The sequence below is a fragment of the Epinephelus lanceolatus genome, chromosome 15 (assembly GCF_041903045.1).
Source record: "Epinephelus lanceolatus isolate andai-2023 chromosome 15, ASM4190304v1, whole genome shotgun sequence".
In the NCBI taxonomy this organism is placed as follows: domain Eukaryota; kingdom Metazoa; phylum Chordata; class Actinopteri; order Perciformes; family Serranidae; genus Epinephelus; species Epinephelus lanceolatus.
In genome coordinates this window covers 6,348,044-6,364,959 of record NC_135748.1, presented here as the reverse complement: position 1 = coordinate 6,364,959, position 16,916 = coordinate 6,348,044, and the positions used below count along the sequence as shown (strand labels likewise).

Sequence of the window (16,916 nt, the reverse complement as noted above, 5' to 3'; positions counted from 1 at the left end):
TGCTTATTTACTTGTGTACTTGTTATACTCACATTGCATTTATATTTGTGTGATGCAGCAGGGGGATACATTAAGAAGAACAGAGGAGTCTTCTGGCAGTGTTTGAAGTTTTATTTGTAGCTCAGCTCAACTCCATATCTCCAAATCCATGACATGAAAACTCATGAATTATTTTGACACATTTTTCTCCACATTTTATGACTCATATTTCAGTCTGACAGTACATACCAACCTGTAGACTCACTCACTAACAAGCTACCAGTATATCAGTCAAAATGAGAACATAAACGCATCACATGACAGAGTATGGAGAAAGATGGATTAAGATATAACTAGTTTCACTATCTGCAGGTGAAAGTCTTTCTCACATTTTTGCACACATCAGATTGGAGAACAGAGCAGGAGGACGTGGGAAAAAGAACTATTAGAAAGAAAGGGATTTCAGGGGGAGATGATGACACTGTCAGAAAGCCAGCAGAATAATAAGATTTATTAAAACAGTGTGTGAATTAAAAATTTCTGTGGGGTGTTTTTGGAGCCAATTATGCTTGGGCAGTATGTAATGTCTTCTATCTTCATACCTTCCTGAAATTTCACCGGGGGTATGCAGTATACAACAGTTTTAGTGTGCAGTGCATCCCACCCCAGACCACCTCCATCACCAGCAAGTTTTCTACGCTCTTTTTTAAGTCTTATAAATGAACAAACTAGTAGAGACTGGAGACTGACCTGTGGTGGTGCACGATGTGCACTACATACAATAAGTTTAATAGAGAGAGGATCACCTGTATTTTAGCTACTGTCAGGATTTCTAAATACCCTGGTATACCATAATCCCATGGTACTGCCCAAGATAGAGCCAGTATCTGGTTTCCCATCCTTAATAGTATCCTTACTTTCTTAATGTGATGCAGGGATGGAACTTTGATTTATAAGGTGAGGGACACACAGTTAGAACAGGCACAAATCCTCCAAAGGGCTTTAGTTTTTCAGATACACACAAGGCAGAAGAAAACACCTGCCATGATTTTTCATAACTTTGATATGTACCATTCATAATATGTAGGGTCATAACAAAAATGTCTTATACAGGGTAAATTATGATGGTCTGCAGGCACAGTTCCAGCCATTACATTGATTAAGAGAAGAAAAAAAAAACAGAATGAGGTGCAGTGAAGCAAAATATGTTAAGTCTGGAGTAAAATGCAATCTGTCACGTTAAAATGTAACAAAGTAGCCTATGATACTTCTGGAGATATATCAAAATCAAAACTTTTATATCCATTAAACCCTACAGAGCTCAAGATTTCAAAATGTATCTCCTCTTGCAATATTTAAAGGTTGTAATACTATCTATTACAGCAGAGCTTGGAGTACCTCATTTAAAGATTTTACACATTTTGGAAAGTGTGCATAGTTTTTTAAGTTATTCTCATTTCCATACTACTAGGATACAAACACCATTCCAACTTCTATCCCTTTAAAAAAACTTGATAATGGTAGTTTTCAGACAGCAGAAAGTAGAAGAAAATTCTGCAACAAGGCTATTCAAATTGTTTGACATAAAAAAAATCAAAAGCATCGATACAAAATGCACACAAAATACATTTCAGTACAATTAAAATCACAATTTAAGAGCTAGAGATACCAATACAAGATCAACAGTTACAGTGGGGTAAGAAATGAATAAATACTTGAGGTAATTAAAGGCAGTAGCAAACAGAAAGGTCTTCAGCCTTAATGAAGTATTTATCTGAGTTTGTTCCAGATTTGTGGTGCAAAAAAATTTACCGCTGCTTCTCCTTGTTTAGTCTTGACTCTGGGGACACAAAGCAGACCCGTCCCAAAAGACCTGCGAGGTCTGGGTGGTTCATAGTATAGACAATGCTCAGAAATGTATTTTGGGCCCTAAGCCTTTCAGTGCTTTGTAAACCAACAGCAGTATTTTGAAATCAGTTCTCTGAGAGACAGAAAAGTAATGTAAAGACCAGGGTTCATACACATTTTAATCAATACATATTCATGACAGTGTACAGTAAGGTAGTTACCATGGGCCCCAGTGCACGCTATTGTGACGGGCCCTGATGTACACTAGATACTAGTTATAAGGTGCACACACACAAACACACCACTGCCAACTGTTAATAAAAAAGCCAAAGGAATGCAATTTAGGGAGCTTTGCTACTTTTTCCTCCTGTTCATTTCTCTCTTGGCCTTTCTTACTGCCACTTTGTTTAAAAGGCATGACTGCTAACTGGACTTGCAGATGTGCTCAGCTTGTCAGTCTTGACAGATTTTCACCTAAACTGGCAACTGTATCATCCATCCATCCATCCATCCATCCATCCATCCATCCATCCATCCATCCATCCAGTCATCCATCCATCCAGCCATCCAGCCATCCATCCATCCATCCATCCAGCCATCCATCCTTCCATCCATCCAGCCATCCAGCCATCCATCCATCCATCCATCCATCCATCCATCCATCCATTCGACCTTGAGGGTCCCCGGCTAACATATAGAGACAGACAACCATTCACACTCTCGTTCACACCTACAGACAATTTTAGAGTCACCAATTAACCTATCCCCAACCTGCATGTCTTTGGGCTGTGGGAGGAAGCCGGAGTACCCTGAGAAAACCCGTCTATAATTTTGTTATGGATTTCTAGTGACAATTTTACCAAAAACTAAGAAAAGAAAAGAAAAGAAAAGACAAAGTAAAGAAAAAATTAATGAAGGAGGTAGGTTTGCATTTTTGAGGGCATAAAGCCTATAGTACATGGCACCAATTTTAATTTGATGTGTGTTTTTTGAACACAGGTGTAGTTCCAAAGTGGCAATCTGAATCATTTGCATTACATTACATTTACACATGACTTATAGGAATAAGGTGAGAACTTAATAGACCAACAGGCTGTTTTATTTATAAGAAGGATCTAATGCTTCTATGTGTGAACTAGCTAACATGCGTTACAACTTGTTTAGCCATCTGACAAAACATCATTATTGTTACAGCAGGTCAAAGCTAACCAAACTGTGATTGTTGTTTGGCTAACCTGGGAGCTTGACAACCTGTGTGAAATATGAAAATAATACCGCACTCATATAAAACAGGATTATATTTTGGGCTTTTTTTTTCATCCTTCATCCATGGTGCCAACTGATGGTGCTCACTGGTGCTGACATTCAAATGTGTGTTCATGTGTTTAGCAGAATCACAGCATGCCACTCCATGTGATTTCTGTCCAGGTCTGATTGTCTTGTTGTTGTTTCTATTGTTGAACAGAGTGACAGTGACAGCAGCCTGTAACATGGACTTCAGCCGCTTTCCTCTGGATTCTCAGACCTGCTCACTGGAACTGGAGAGCTGTGAGTAAATTCTAAATAAATCTAAATTGAACTCATAATGCTCATTTTCAGGTTTATACTTATCTTTAGGGTTTCTACTTGAACAAAACTTTATTTTCCTCTTCCTATATCCCCCTTCTGAAAAAGCCCAGTTTGCTCTGACTGGTCAGCTTTTTCAGGTCTTCCTTATCTCCACATCTCTGACTTAGCATATTTGCACTCCTGGTTCCCTTGTCTCAAAGTCAGTTTTTTGAATGTTTTTGGTTAGATGCTTCAGATGAGGTTTACACAAGCTTAAGAAACTTTTATGTTTTGTGCTATGACTTTCATGCTTTGTTCTACAACTGTCTTTAAAAAGGTGGTTGCTAACAAGTGGCTAAAAGAGTCTACAAAATGTCATCACACTACACCTTTGTGGTGGTGATGTTAAAGTTATGTATAATTCATTCATTCATTCATTTTCCATGACTGCTTATCCTCTTGAGGGTTGCAGAGGGGCTGCAGCTGCATAAACTTATGTGTTATTATTTAACATATACCTTGTATGATGTCCAGTCAGTCAGAGTGCGGTGAAGTCTCATCCTGTGTTGACAGATTTAATACTATACCTTTTTTGTATATGGATTGTGCTTTAAAATTTATAAAGTTTAATTACACTTCTTCCATGCAGAGCTAGATCGTGTTGGACACTAACTCACCAAAATTCTGCCGAAGAACATGATTCGAGTGAAATTTTATTCTTTTAATCATAAAAATTAGTTAGGGCCAGAGTAAGATGACTGTCCAGTCTTGTCTCATGGTGTAAAATAAAGACCAAAAAATGGTGTTCTTCCTAGCGAAAGCTTCACACGGTGTCTTAACTACCAACCCAGTCTCACTGTGAACTCAACAAATACCGGCACTTGGGCAGTGACCTCTGGTGTGATACACTGCCCAAAAAACCTGTCCTTTCACATCAGCATGATTCGTGGCCATGGCCCAGCGGCATCAGGGGGAAACACCGTGGGACATCAATGTAAGTTAAGAGGGCGGAAGTCCAAGAGGGGTGGGCAGGAGGGGTGGTGGATGGGTCCAACACCTACCAACTGTCATCCAGGGGTCCAGTGTTTGCTCAGGTAAGATTGTAAAGTCAAACCCTGTTCTATTTTTCTCAACTCAACCATGTGCTTTTGTTGCCTAAACCCAACTACATGGGTGTCTTGGCCAAACATAACCACGTGTTTGTTGTTGGAAAATTTGCACTGTTGTACCGACTTGATACGTTTATTTAGAAAGAGACTGTATGTAAACTATACAACATGGCACCCCAGAACATCAACGACCAATGCAACCAGGGTACCTTGCACGATAAATGTCAATGTGGAAAGTCCATGACCAGACGTCGATATGTGACAAGGTCGGAGTAAGAATGTATTGTGACTACAAATCATAAAATATTGTACAGACTTACTGAAATGTGTTTATACACTCTATTACTGCTAACTCTTTTAACCACTACAGATACATGTGATTACTTAAAGATGTGAAAATGGATATATTAGAGATCATCAGATTTTGTCACTGCCCCACAGACAGTTATTACGTCCACACTTTTGCTAGCAACTCTGTAGCATGCTTGGTAGTCATGTTAGTAGCTGTGTCAGTACAGCTGGAGATATCGCTTTCAGCAGAATTCAGTATATCTCCTTCTGTAGGACAAAGTGGATGGATGGTCACTCAACACTTTGTCCAACAAAATGGATAAGTTATAGAGCATTGGTCCACTGTCACAAACTCAGCCACCACATCTTGCACTGATGATGAAGTCCTTGTCAAGGATGCATCAGGACGCATCAGTGTTTACCCTACAAATGACATGTTGGCAAAAGCATCCCAGACCACCTCGGCAAGTGGTTTGAGTGATCGGATAACAATGTGTCTTGGTGGTCGTTTACACCTGTATTTAGCACTATCCACTTGTGATCAGCTCACCCAAAACGCCTGTTAATGCCAGGTGTAAACATGGCCTATGTGAGGTCAGTGAGTGGATAGTGTATGTGTATCTGCTATTGTGAAACTTGGAAACTTGGGAGACCCAGCCATTGATTTGTTGGGTCTCTGTAGAAGAGGTCATGCAGTTCATGGCTCTGCAGCGCTACAGGCTTCAGAAAATTTGAGCACAAATTGCGGATGAAGTTCATCATCTACCAAACTGTATTACAGAAGATAGAATTACAAAGTCACATTTGGCCCGGGAAGTAGCGCTTAATGGAAAAAGGAACTAACATAGCACATTATTGGCTAAAGCATATCCCAACCCTCCTATTTTATCTCATCATGTAGAAGGAAGATGAAGGACTTCTCTCTCTGGAGGAGGAAGCTGAAGGTGGAGAAGACTGTTGCTGATAACATCTCCAACATCTCCACTACTGGGTTAGAGAATGCTTCCAGCAGCCTCCTCTACCTCAGTTGTTTCTTATTTATGAAGAAAAAAGCTCAGGTTGTGCAAGCTACATACATTTAAATTTCAGTCTTTAGATCACAACACATTCTCACTCCATCCTCATCACATACCGACATTTGGTCATGGACTTTCCACGTGGACGTATGACATGCAAGGTACCCTGGGTGTGTTGGTTGTTGACGTTCTGGAACACCGTGTCAACTTCAGCCTGTTACATGCATTGTCTATTTTCAAAATACATTTCTGTTTTCACAGGAAATGTTCACTTTGCAGACAGTCTCTTTCAAAATAAAAGTACTACGTCGGTACAACACTGCAAATTGACTTTTTTTTTTTTTCCCCTAAAACAGCAAATGCAGGTGGTTATGATTAGCCAACACACATGCGTGATTGGGTTTAGGCAACAAAAGCATGTGGTTGGGTTTAGAAAAAAGAACAGGGTCTGGCTTTACAATCTTACATGAGCAAACACTGGCCTCCCAGGTGAAAGCTGGTGGTTGTTGGACCCATCCATTACCCCTCCACTCGCCCTACTTGGACTTCTGTTGCATTAAATTTTGCTGATGGCATGTTGCATTTCCCCTGACACTGCCTGGTGCTGTTAAACAGTAACGTCAACCAGCCGCGTATCATTCCAACATGAAAGGACACCAGTAGTAGGAGCTGGGAGTGCCTATCGATAAAAGGCCACTTAGTCACTTAGTTGACCACTTACTTTTAAAAGTGCACCTAAAGGTGGTTGCTCCATTATAAGTGCTCTGCTTTTACTTTGTTTATACTTTTTACTTTACATATATATATATATATATATATATATATATATATATATATATATATATAATATTTGATATGGTAGCAATAAATAACACTGCATAAAAATGTATCACAAATGTTCTAAATGTATGCATATACAAACTGTACTATGGGTAATTATTATGTATATGTTATAAAGTTATATCTTCATAAATCCAAAAGGATGTATATGTGTTAATAAAACATCTTATAGGTAACATAATGGCAACATCATTCTTGATACAGCTGATCCTTCACTGCCCAGAATGAAAACAGATCATTCTGTTCCGCTCACATCTTTGAAACACACAACATGCCATGTTTGGTGGTGTTTGTAGCAGAGCATAAATACTCGCTCCCATTGCAAATAATTTTAAAAAATACGCTGGCCTGGAGAAAAACTAATGCTGCCATGGACATGGCCCCTAATGCAAGCATAACTTTTGCTTGCATGGGCATAAAAAACATAATTGAAACATATAATTAACAATGGGACTTGGAGGATTCAAGAGAATTATGTGAGTGGTCTTGCTAAATAACATGCCAGAGCACTTTGCTTCACAACATGGAGAAATCAGCTTCAGTCTCTACACTAGCTACTAGCTATAGCCTACTGTAAATCCCCTTAATTAGCTTATAGACAAGTGATTTTTTTTAAGCTATGGGCCTTTTTTATACAATATAACATCATTTGAATGTTAAAGAATGAGGTTGTTACCTACTGTTTGACTGCTGTCTGCCCCAAATAGTTGAAAGACAGCAGACAGTCTTCCATTTTCAACTGCATTTAGTTAGGATGTTGTACGTCAGGCAGAGATAGATCCCAGATGTTGCTCAAGCACCTGCCCTTTTTTGGTCTCTGACTAAACTACTACAGTATATTAAGTTTTTGAATTTGGCCCATGGTATCAATTCTCAATTAAAAGTGTGTTGTGTGCCTGACAACTACATCTGAACTGACCCCCTGCCCCTCCCTCTTCAACTTCATTTGTCACCACAGCTAACATATGCAAATCGAGCACCCTGAGAAGCAGCAGCCTTGTCTCATTCACCTGCCTTCATGGACAGCCAGGTAGTATTTGCCCTAAGCTTTGCCAGTGTTTGCCAGTGTGGTGAAATTAAACCACTATGAAAAATTCTCAGTACAGCCAGCCAATGTAGGCAGTAAACCACCATTAAGCTCAACAAGAAGTGAGCTAGTCTAGCGTAGTCACACCGTCTTCCTCCAACTCTTTGGCAGATTCAGGTTTACCAGCTACCTGGTGTGAGCAGAGACAGATTCCAAATTGCTTTTAACTTCCACGTGTCTTTACAAACCATATTTGTATGTTTACATCTCCCACAGCATGGTCATAATGATTTATTTAAACAAATCTGACATGTGGTTTTGTTCTACTTTAACATGCTCTGCGCAAAGAGCGCAGAAGAGAAGAGGAAGCTGCAGCTGCAGCAGCTGCACACATCTGTTCTCCGGCATTATTTGAGAATATTTAAAGCTTATTTAGAAGGTAATTATTAGAATTAGTTTATGACTACTTAAAACAGAAAGAGGAGAAGAAAATGAGGAGAGGAGGAGAGAAAAATTGAAAGGAGGAGAGCAGAACGCACATAGCCTGATTGTTGCAGCTGAATATAGGCCTACTTTTACACTACTACACTATTACTACTTACAGTTTAATGAAAAGATTTGTTGATTGTGATGGTGATTTATTTTATAGGTGACTGAAGTGTGCACAATGTGGCATTGTTTTCTTTGTTGTTGCTTGTTATAAATAAAAAATGATAAATGTAGAAAGTGAATGTGTATGTGTAGCAGCTGCTGGGTGTATATAGTATATTTAGACAGCTCATATGTAAGCCTGAAAGTCATTTCCCTGCTCATCACTGTGCACAATGATATACTTGGGCCTTAATAAACCCTGCCCTACTGGCAGATAGAAACCTCCCAACAGGGTGCACTTTGCATGCGCGCAATTATTATTTACTTATTTATTTATTTTGCACCAGCACCTCACACGTGCAAAAAAAAAAAAAAAAAGAAACAAAAATGTGGAAGGGATGCCCCTTTTTTTTCAACTTGAGCACCTACTCTGCAAAATGTCTGTGCATGGCACGGTTGTGAGTGGCCATGCATGTACATGTAATGTGCGTGCTATAAACAGTCTCTTTGGCTTTTTGTGGAGGGAACCAGGGCGATGTTAACTCCTGGGTTGCCCTCCAAAAAGAACTTCATCCCCGCACCACTATTTTGCACCTGCAAAAAGACAGCAACCTTGGGCATCTGATTTTATTTCATAATGGGGGAGCAAACATGGAAAGATACACAACTTGCAAGGGGACTTGGGGTTCTCCCCCAGAACATAATCACAGTTTCTGCCTCACAGAGCTCTGATACTGCTGTAGACTCTTGGCCTTATCAATGAAGCTCTGTGGCTACTGTTTACTTCTGTGTCAGGCTGCTGCTTGATTGTTAGCCATCAAACTCCTTTCTTCATCAGCCCCCATCACCCTACAATATGCTCACATTCACACATGAATAAATAATTTTTAAAAACAATGTTGTGTAACCCGTCGTCCAGGGTCTTCATCTTATCTTAACTTCCACACAACCAGAACCTCCGTAAATAACGCATTCCAAGTGTGAAGGACTCTGAGACCTCTTAAAATACCAAACCATGAAAATGCATAGATCATTCGTTCCTTCATATCTAATACAATTTTCATGACAACAACAAAACTTTGGTCTAAATAAATGGTTCATAACTAGACGAATGAAGATGAAGACCCTGGACGACGGGTTACACAACATTGTTTTGCCTCCTCCTTGATGGCGTGATTATATGTAATTATGTATGATGTGGGACATTCTCTGTAAAGCTGAGTGAATGTAACATTAGTTTTTGGTATATCTGTGTCCATGCATACGAGCTGTATCAGCATCTTGTCTGATATCAGATTTGTGACATAACCAACATTTGTATTCAAGTGAGGACAACTAAGGCTCAACAAGTCAGAGTCCTGCACAGGTCCATTTTTGAAAATCCGCATCTGCCACTACCCGTAAAGTTCAGTACCAGAACTGACCTATAACCCATCATTATGTCTAAGTCAAAGCTGCACCTGCCCGCACCCATTAATAAAAGACCTGCAACCCGACCTGCACCCATGATTAAACACACACAGGCTACAGTCACTCACATTAAGCTGGGTGCTCTGTTCTTGAATTACAAATCCAGAGGGGGAAAAGTCTCTTTCACTGGCTGCGCTTGATACCAGGATGGTAAAAACATTGTGCACAATCACTGCCAGGTTAGGAAACATTTTAGCATGCTCCTTTCACCACAATAAAAACACATTTTATTATATAACACAAGGATCCTCACTGGGTGTCTTGAACTTGAAGTAGGCTGCTACCTCAAAGTTTCATGGCTGGAGTCCTCCACGTCAGTGACAAAGGTGACGGGTTCAACTTGTGTCATTGACTTTAAAATCAGTCCTGCCTATCATCAGGAATTGTGATTTGATATAAATGATTTAGATGTCAAAATATTACACATTTACTGCACATCTTTCCATTTGTTTTATTCTGCAAAATAAAAAATATATTTTTGTTCACACCCTTTGCCTGACCACGCATAGTTCATTTTTACCCGCGCCCATACCCGTTAATTTATATATAAATATATATATATATTTATATATAAATAATATATATATATATTTTTTTTATTTAATTTTATTTTTTATTTATTTATATTTTTTTACCCATTACACAGCTTTTTGCAGGATTGTGCATCACGTTATTCTTTTATTTATCCAAGTGAAGATTGACCTGAACAACAAGTTTTTCACATCAGTTCACATCAGTCTGACTAAATGTGACTGGAGTGTGTGATGTTTTGCAGATGCTTACACAGATGAAGACCTGATGCTGTACTGGAAAAGCGGTGATGAGTCTCTTAGCACTGATGATCGTATCTCATTATCACAGTTCCTCATCCAGAAGTTCCACACCACATCTCGCTTGGCCTTCTACAGCAGTACAGGTACCCACACACACATCCCTGTACTTATAGCTTTGTGAGGACCCTCATTTACTTCAAGCATTTCCCAGCCCCTAACCTAACTGTAACCATCACAACTAAATGCCTTACGCTAAACCTAACCTAAACATAATTCTAACCTGAACCTTAAAACCAAGAAGTGAGGACCAATCACAAAGTCCCCACTATCCAAAAATGTCCTCACTCTGTTGGTTAGAAACATGTTTCGGTCTTCACTATGTAGCATGAACACTAGCACACACACACACACACACACACACACACACACACACACACAAAGGCAGCGCAACTATAGCAGCGCAAGCTCAGATGGGTTGGTATGAAATCTATAATTATGCTCGTTGGACATTGCTCTTGTGTACAGTATCATGACATGAATAACAATTACTTTGTCCAAATGAATCACGTCTGCAGTCATTTCTGCCTACAAGTATAGGCCTCCAGTCACTAAACGTAAGTGTATGACCCCATGTCCTTTATCTCTTTCTTCAGGACAAATGATGTATTTTTAGCTCAACTGCTGGCAACGCTGTGAGGAGGATTTTTACAAAGGATTCAAGGTCTATTTGTAAGCACTAAAATAGACCAATTGAGTTTTGAGTCTAGAGAAGAAAAAAAAATGAATTAAAACAGGGACAAAGTAGGAAATAGGGTGATGTTGTGACAGCATGATAAATGCACAGGGGATTGAGTTCAGGGTTGAATTGATGGGTCAAGTATATTAGGACTTGTAACCTACACCATTTTTCTCTCATAGACATATATACGTAGACGCCACATCGAGTGGGTTTGCCCGCTGCCGCGATACGTCAACGTCGCCGCCATATTGGATGTGGCAAGGCTGCGCTGTAAATATATATATATATATATATATATATATATATATATATATATATATATATATATGTATAGGCCTACTGTAGTGTCCGCTAGGACATGTGGAAAGGATGACGCAGTTATTTATTCGGCAAACCACTGTTTATTACTGAACAGTACAGGTTACTGTTGGCCATTACCACGCCAAAACAACCAACAAACAAGAACTTAGTTGTAACTCCAACTGTGCACTCCTGCTCTCTCCTCCAGCTCACTCATACACACACCAGCACCCTCACACATTGCCCTCATTCCCGTCACACTTGCACCCCGCCCCCCTACCTATACTCCTAAACATCCCATTAACTCACAGAACACTGACATTATAACAGAACATTTACTGCAGGGTCGCTACAATACATATATATATGTATATATACAGTACAGGCCAAAAGTTTGGACACACCTTCTCATTCAATGCGTTTTCTTTATTTTCATGACTATTTACATTGTAGATTCTCACTGAAGGCATCAAAACTATGAATGAACACATGTGGAGTTATGTACTTAACAAAAAAAGGTGAAATAATTGAAAACATGTTTTATATTCTAGTTTCTTCAAAATAGCCACCCTTTGCTCTGATTACTGCTTTGCACACTCTTGGCATTCTCTCCATGAGCTTCAAGAGGTAGATCAAATACATTGTTTTTGGTGCCTAACTGTTTCCCAAGTATATTAGTGTGTGTGTGAATGAATAAATGAGAGGCATTAACGTAAATTTCTTTGTAGAAAGGCACTTTATGAAATTAAGTCCATTTACTTGTATTAGTTTACAGTGCAGCCTTGCCACATCCAATATGGCGGCGACGTTGACGTACAGCTCAGCACTCGATGCGGCGTCTACGTATATGTCTATGGTTTCTCTAACCCAACTTATTTTGACCCAAATCATAAGCTTAGCTAAGTACAAAACAAATAAGTCCGCACACCAAACAGCTCCCATTTACAAGGATTTTAATGCAGAGTGATGTTTCAAGCCTGCGGCTCTTCCTCACACTTCTGATAAATTCAGAATCAGAAAGTCACCATCTTAAATACATCTTAATAGTGCTGCCTGTCATGTGACATGCCACACCTGTTGCCCATATTCATAATAAAAATAAACCAAGAAATATATTTTCATACATAGGTTCTTTGGCCCTTCGCCAGTGGCTGCCTGTGCCTTTGACGAAAAAAAAAAATCACATAGAATTGATATTATTTTCATTTTTATAGGCCTTAAGAAGGTCCTATATTCTAATTGTAAAATTGTGTAGCCTATACACAGAATAAAAAATGTTTTAACATTTAGTCAGCTAAAAGTGCATCATACACATATGGCCTGGTGCCTTTCCTCTAGATTTTGCCAAACTTTAATAGCAGTGACTAGTCTTGAGTCTAGCTTTGGCTAGGCTGGCTATGGATTTCAAATCCATAAGGAAAAGTCAGAGAATTTTATTCTACCACCAAAGCTACAAAATTAAAGTACCAAATAATCATCAATTGTCTCCTGCAGAGTAGCCGTCTTGTGGTAAAACATATGAATGTGTGCATCTTTAGACCTATTAGTAATGTTGACAGCCTAATTTCATTATTGTTTCACTTCCTTTTAAGGCTCTAGTTAGATTTCTTTTTTTTTTTTTTTTAAATTTTGTTAAAAAAAAATGTCTCTGTGCAATGCTACGGAAACAGCAACATATTTTACTGTTTGATCTGCTAGACTTGTTGTTTGTACGGGCACCTGACCTGAGCCTGTCCTTTAAGATGTGGGTTTTTACCAAATCTAAATTAGCACATCCAGCAGACACAGAGCAACATTAGCATAAATTTGGAATAATTTTTTTATCTATCTGATAACCATCAGTCCAATATTCACTCTGTTTTAACTCTGTTTTTGGTCTCTACTAACTCCTGAGAAAAAAAGTAGCTTCACCATTCAAAGTACTTTATGTAGGTACTTAACATAACAACATAAAGCATGCAAGAGTACATGACTTACATATAGTTATGTTTACTGAAACCACAATCTGTTTTTAAACTTAACCAAGTATTTTTCCTTTCCTTAAATCTTACATAGTTCTCCATGGGAAAAGAGCTTTGTTCAGTCTTTGAGGAGGTGGATATGATGCATATTTACATGAATAACTTATGCTGCAGTGTAAACTCTATTACGAAAAAGCTTTTACTGAAATTTGAAAAAAAAAATGGTTTGGAAACATTTTGTCAGTGCCTAAATTAAGGACATATGCATATAAATCAGAAGTGGCTCTGAACTATATATAACATCCTGTTTATCTAGAAGCCAAAGATTTATAGTTGTACAGCTGAGAGCTGGTATTCTTCCCCTGGCCATTAAGATCAGGTGATTCAACAATATTCACCCAAATCACACAGAGTGTCCTCTTTTCTTTTATATTGTACAAACTATGATGGCTTAAGAGATTTTATATTCGGTTTACATTTGCCAATTTTGTTGTTAAAGCCTGGGGAAAAAAAGGCAAAAAGTTTTTTTTTTTTTTTTTTTTTTTTTTTTTTCCTTTCAGTTTTACACACTTTGTGAGAGATCCACGAACTTGGTTCCATTTTCTTTCCCTTTAATGCTGCCTGAATTTATGTTTGCTGGACTGGGCTTTGGATTTATGGTGTCTTGTAGCCCCATGTTGGCTGGGCATAACTGCTTGCATGACACTAATAAAAATAAATTCATTTATTTATTCTAATCAGTCTGCAACGGTTACGTAAGTTTTGCACTGGCATTGTTTTCGTGTTGCCAACACGTAATTTGAACACATTTAATTTGGCCACAGTTTATGCCCATCACCTCCTAATGCACTGTGCGCTGAGGGATAATTCTCTGAGGGTTTGTAACTAAATGCAACCTCTTTTACACGACGAATAATCATTGATCCACTTGATCCACAGTATAAAAAATATTGATTAGAGTAGCATTAATTGGGAGTGTCGTCAGGGAGTGGAAGTGTGTGTGTGTGTGCGTGTGAGGGGGACTTCAGTATTTGTAAAATCCTGACTATGGCTTTGGGAGAAGGGAGAGGGGATTTATACAAATATTTTTTACATCTGATTTAGGGAAAAGAGAAAGTTGCCTTCGAAATTTACTGTCAGGATAATGTTGGTGTAAACAACAGCACTGTTTTATCAGAGGAACATATCACATTATATCAAAAGATGAATATAAGGTCAGTTTATATTAGTTCTTGATTTAACATGATAACAATACAAGACAAAGGAGCAGAAATATGAGTCTGCTTTCACAAAAATTGTTTTTTTTCAGCTGAGGAAAATCTCCAAACTTAGGAAAATGGTGTCACAAAATGATTTGGAGCTGATCATTCATGCATTTGTGTCTTCGCGTTTAGACTACTGTAATAGTTTGTTTTCATGTCTGAACAAGAAGGAGCTGTCTCGCCTGCAGTTAGTGCAAAACTCTGCAGCGAGAATTCTGACCCGCTCTAATAGGAGGACACACATCTCCCCTATTCTTAAAGCTCTTCATTGGCTGCCAGTTTCCTCTAGGATCAATTTTAAAATTCTGGTTTTAACTTTCAGAGCTTTGCATGGTCAGGCTCCACCTTACATCAGTGATCTGATTCAGCCTTACACCCCAACTCGGGCTCTGAGGTCTGTGGATCAGAATCTGCTGATGGTTCCGCGCACTCGTTTCCGGACCAGAGGAGACCGATCCTTCCAGGCTGTTGCTCCCAGGCTTTGGAACGATCTTCCGCTCTCTCTGTGTTCGATGGAGTCTGTTGACTCCTTCAAAAGGCAACTTAAGACCTATTTATTTGTTCAGGCTTTTGCTTAATTGTCTTGGGGCTGCTATGATTGTCACTGGGTTGTCTTGGCCTTTTTTAATTTAAATTTGTATGTACTTCTTAACTGTGTATTGTTTTGTTGTAATTATAAAGTGTTTTGTGACCCTGGTCTGTGAAAGGCGCTGTACAAATAAAGCTTACTTACTTACTTACTTACTTACATGATATGACATTTTGTCTTCTGCTTGAATGTGTATTTTCTAGAACCTTAATAGACTGCAGCAGGTCCAGTCCTGTGCAGCAGCTAATCAAATATTAAGTCAGCCTGTAAACAGTTTCTTCTCTCACAGCGACAATACTGCCAAAGGGATGGAGGATACCAAACATCTATCACATTGATTTTTCATATTTCCTGGAGGCCAACAACATCAGCATATTCAACTAATATTTCATCACATTTTAACCTTCCATTCACAGAATGAATACTCACTTGCTGTTTCAGTGTCATCTTCTAAATAAATATTCCAAGTTCGGGTGCAAAAAACATTTTCTTTAATACAGTCTGTGCTCCAGACATTTTATAAATTGGTGATAATGTCCGGTTTTTGTTGTGTGTGTGTGTGTGTGCGTGCGTGTGTGTGTGTGTGTGTGTGTGTGTGTGTGTGTGTGTGTGCGCACGTAATCCCCAAGAGGCTGCCTTATCGGCGGATCCCCAACACTCACAACGAGGAAGCAACAGACACCCACGGCACAGCATTATTCTAAGCTTCCAAGATGCCGAAGCGCAAGTGCAGCTTCACAGATGAACTGCAGAAAAAATTCCCAATTTACCGTCCCGACCCGGTCGGGATATATGGGAGGCTGAGTGCACCGTGTGCAAAGCTGGCACATATGATTCTGTGTCTAATAAAGGTGCCGGGGACCTCAAAGTTGGATTTTCTAATACAGAAGAGCTATCATTTAGAACATTATTTCCTATTAATTATTTATTTATTTGTATAGTAAGACGTGAAAAGATAGCTATTATTTTACAAGTTGATTTTTCTAATACAGAAGAGACATTATTTCTATCATTATTTCATTCCAGAGATTTTACATTTATTTTACATTTATATTTATTTTTGTACAATTGAAACTTGTAAAAAGATTATTATTTTAGGCACATTAAAAGCATGTTGAGTAACCTCTGAGAAGCCTATCTAAATTTCTGTCTTTGAGAGATATTATTTTGTAATATAACTGAATTTTCTATCCATACATATAAACTTTAAATATATTAAAATTATAAGGCATCTTTGAGTAAACTGCGAGTATCACGAGTATCTCGTGGCCGTGCCGAGTGTCCTCTTTTTTGGAAATCAAAACATGGTCACCCTAGGAGAAAAGGATAACGGCCTTTTTACCATCTTTACCAAGAGTGTCTCTCCGCTAGTTTGGTGCTGCAGTATTTACACTGAATCATTCAGCATAACGTTTGCCAACCTTGGTTATCACTGCGATTACAGATAAGTTAATGAAGCTAAGCTCCAGAAGTTAACGTTAGCTTAACTAGAGCCCTTTGGACAACAGCTAACAATGATGTACGATCACCAAAGTACAAAACTAGAACAAAATAGGTTAATGAACTCAGCAGC

At 38.7% G+C, this 16,916-nt stretch overlaps 1 protein-coding gene across 1 annotated transcript in view; it reads left to right on the top strand.

Moving 5' to 3' along the window:
- Window positions 1-16,916, top strand: part of gabrr2a (gamma-aminobutyric acid type A receptor subunit rho2a) — a 98,518-nt gene that overhangs the window by 55,217 nt on the left and 26,385 nt on the right. Inside the window, 2 exon segments of the mRNA XM_033643655.2 lie at window positions 3,293-3,375; window positions 10,495-10,635. Of these exon segments, the coding sequence (XP_033499546.2) occupies window positions 3,293-3,375; window positions 10,495-10,635 (224 nt within the window).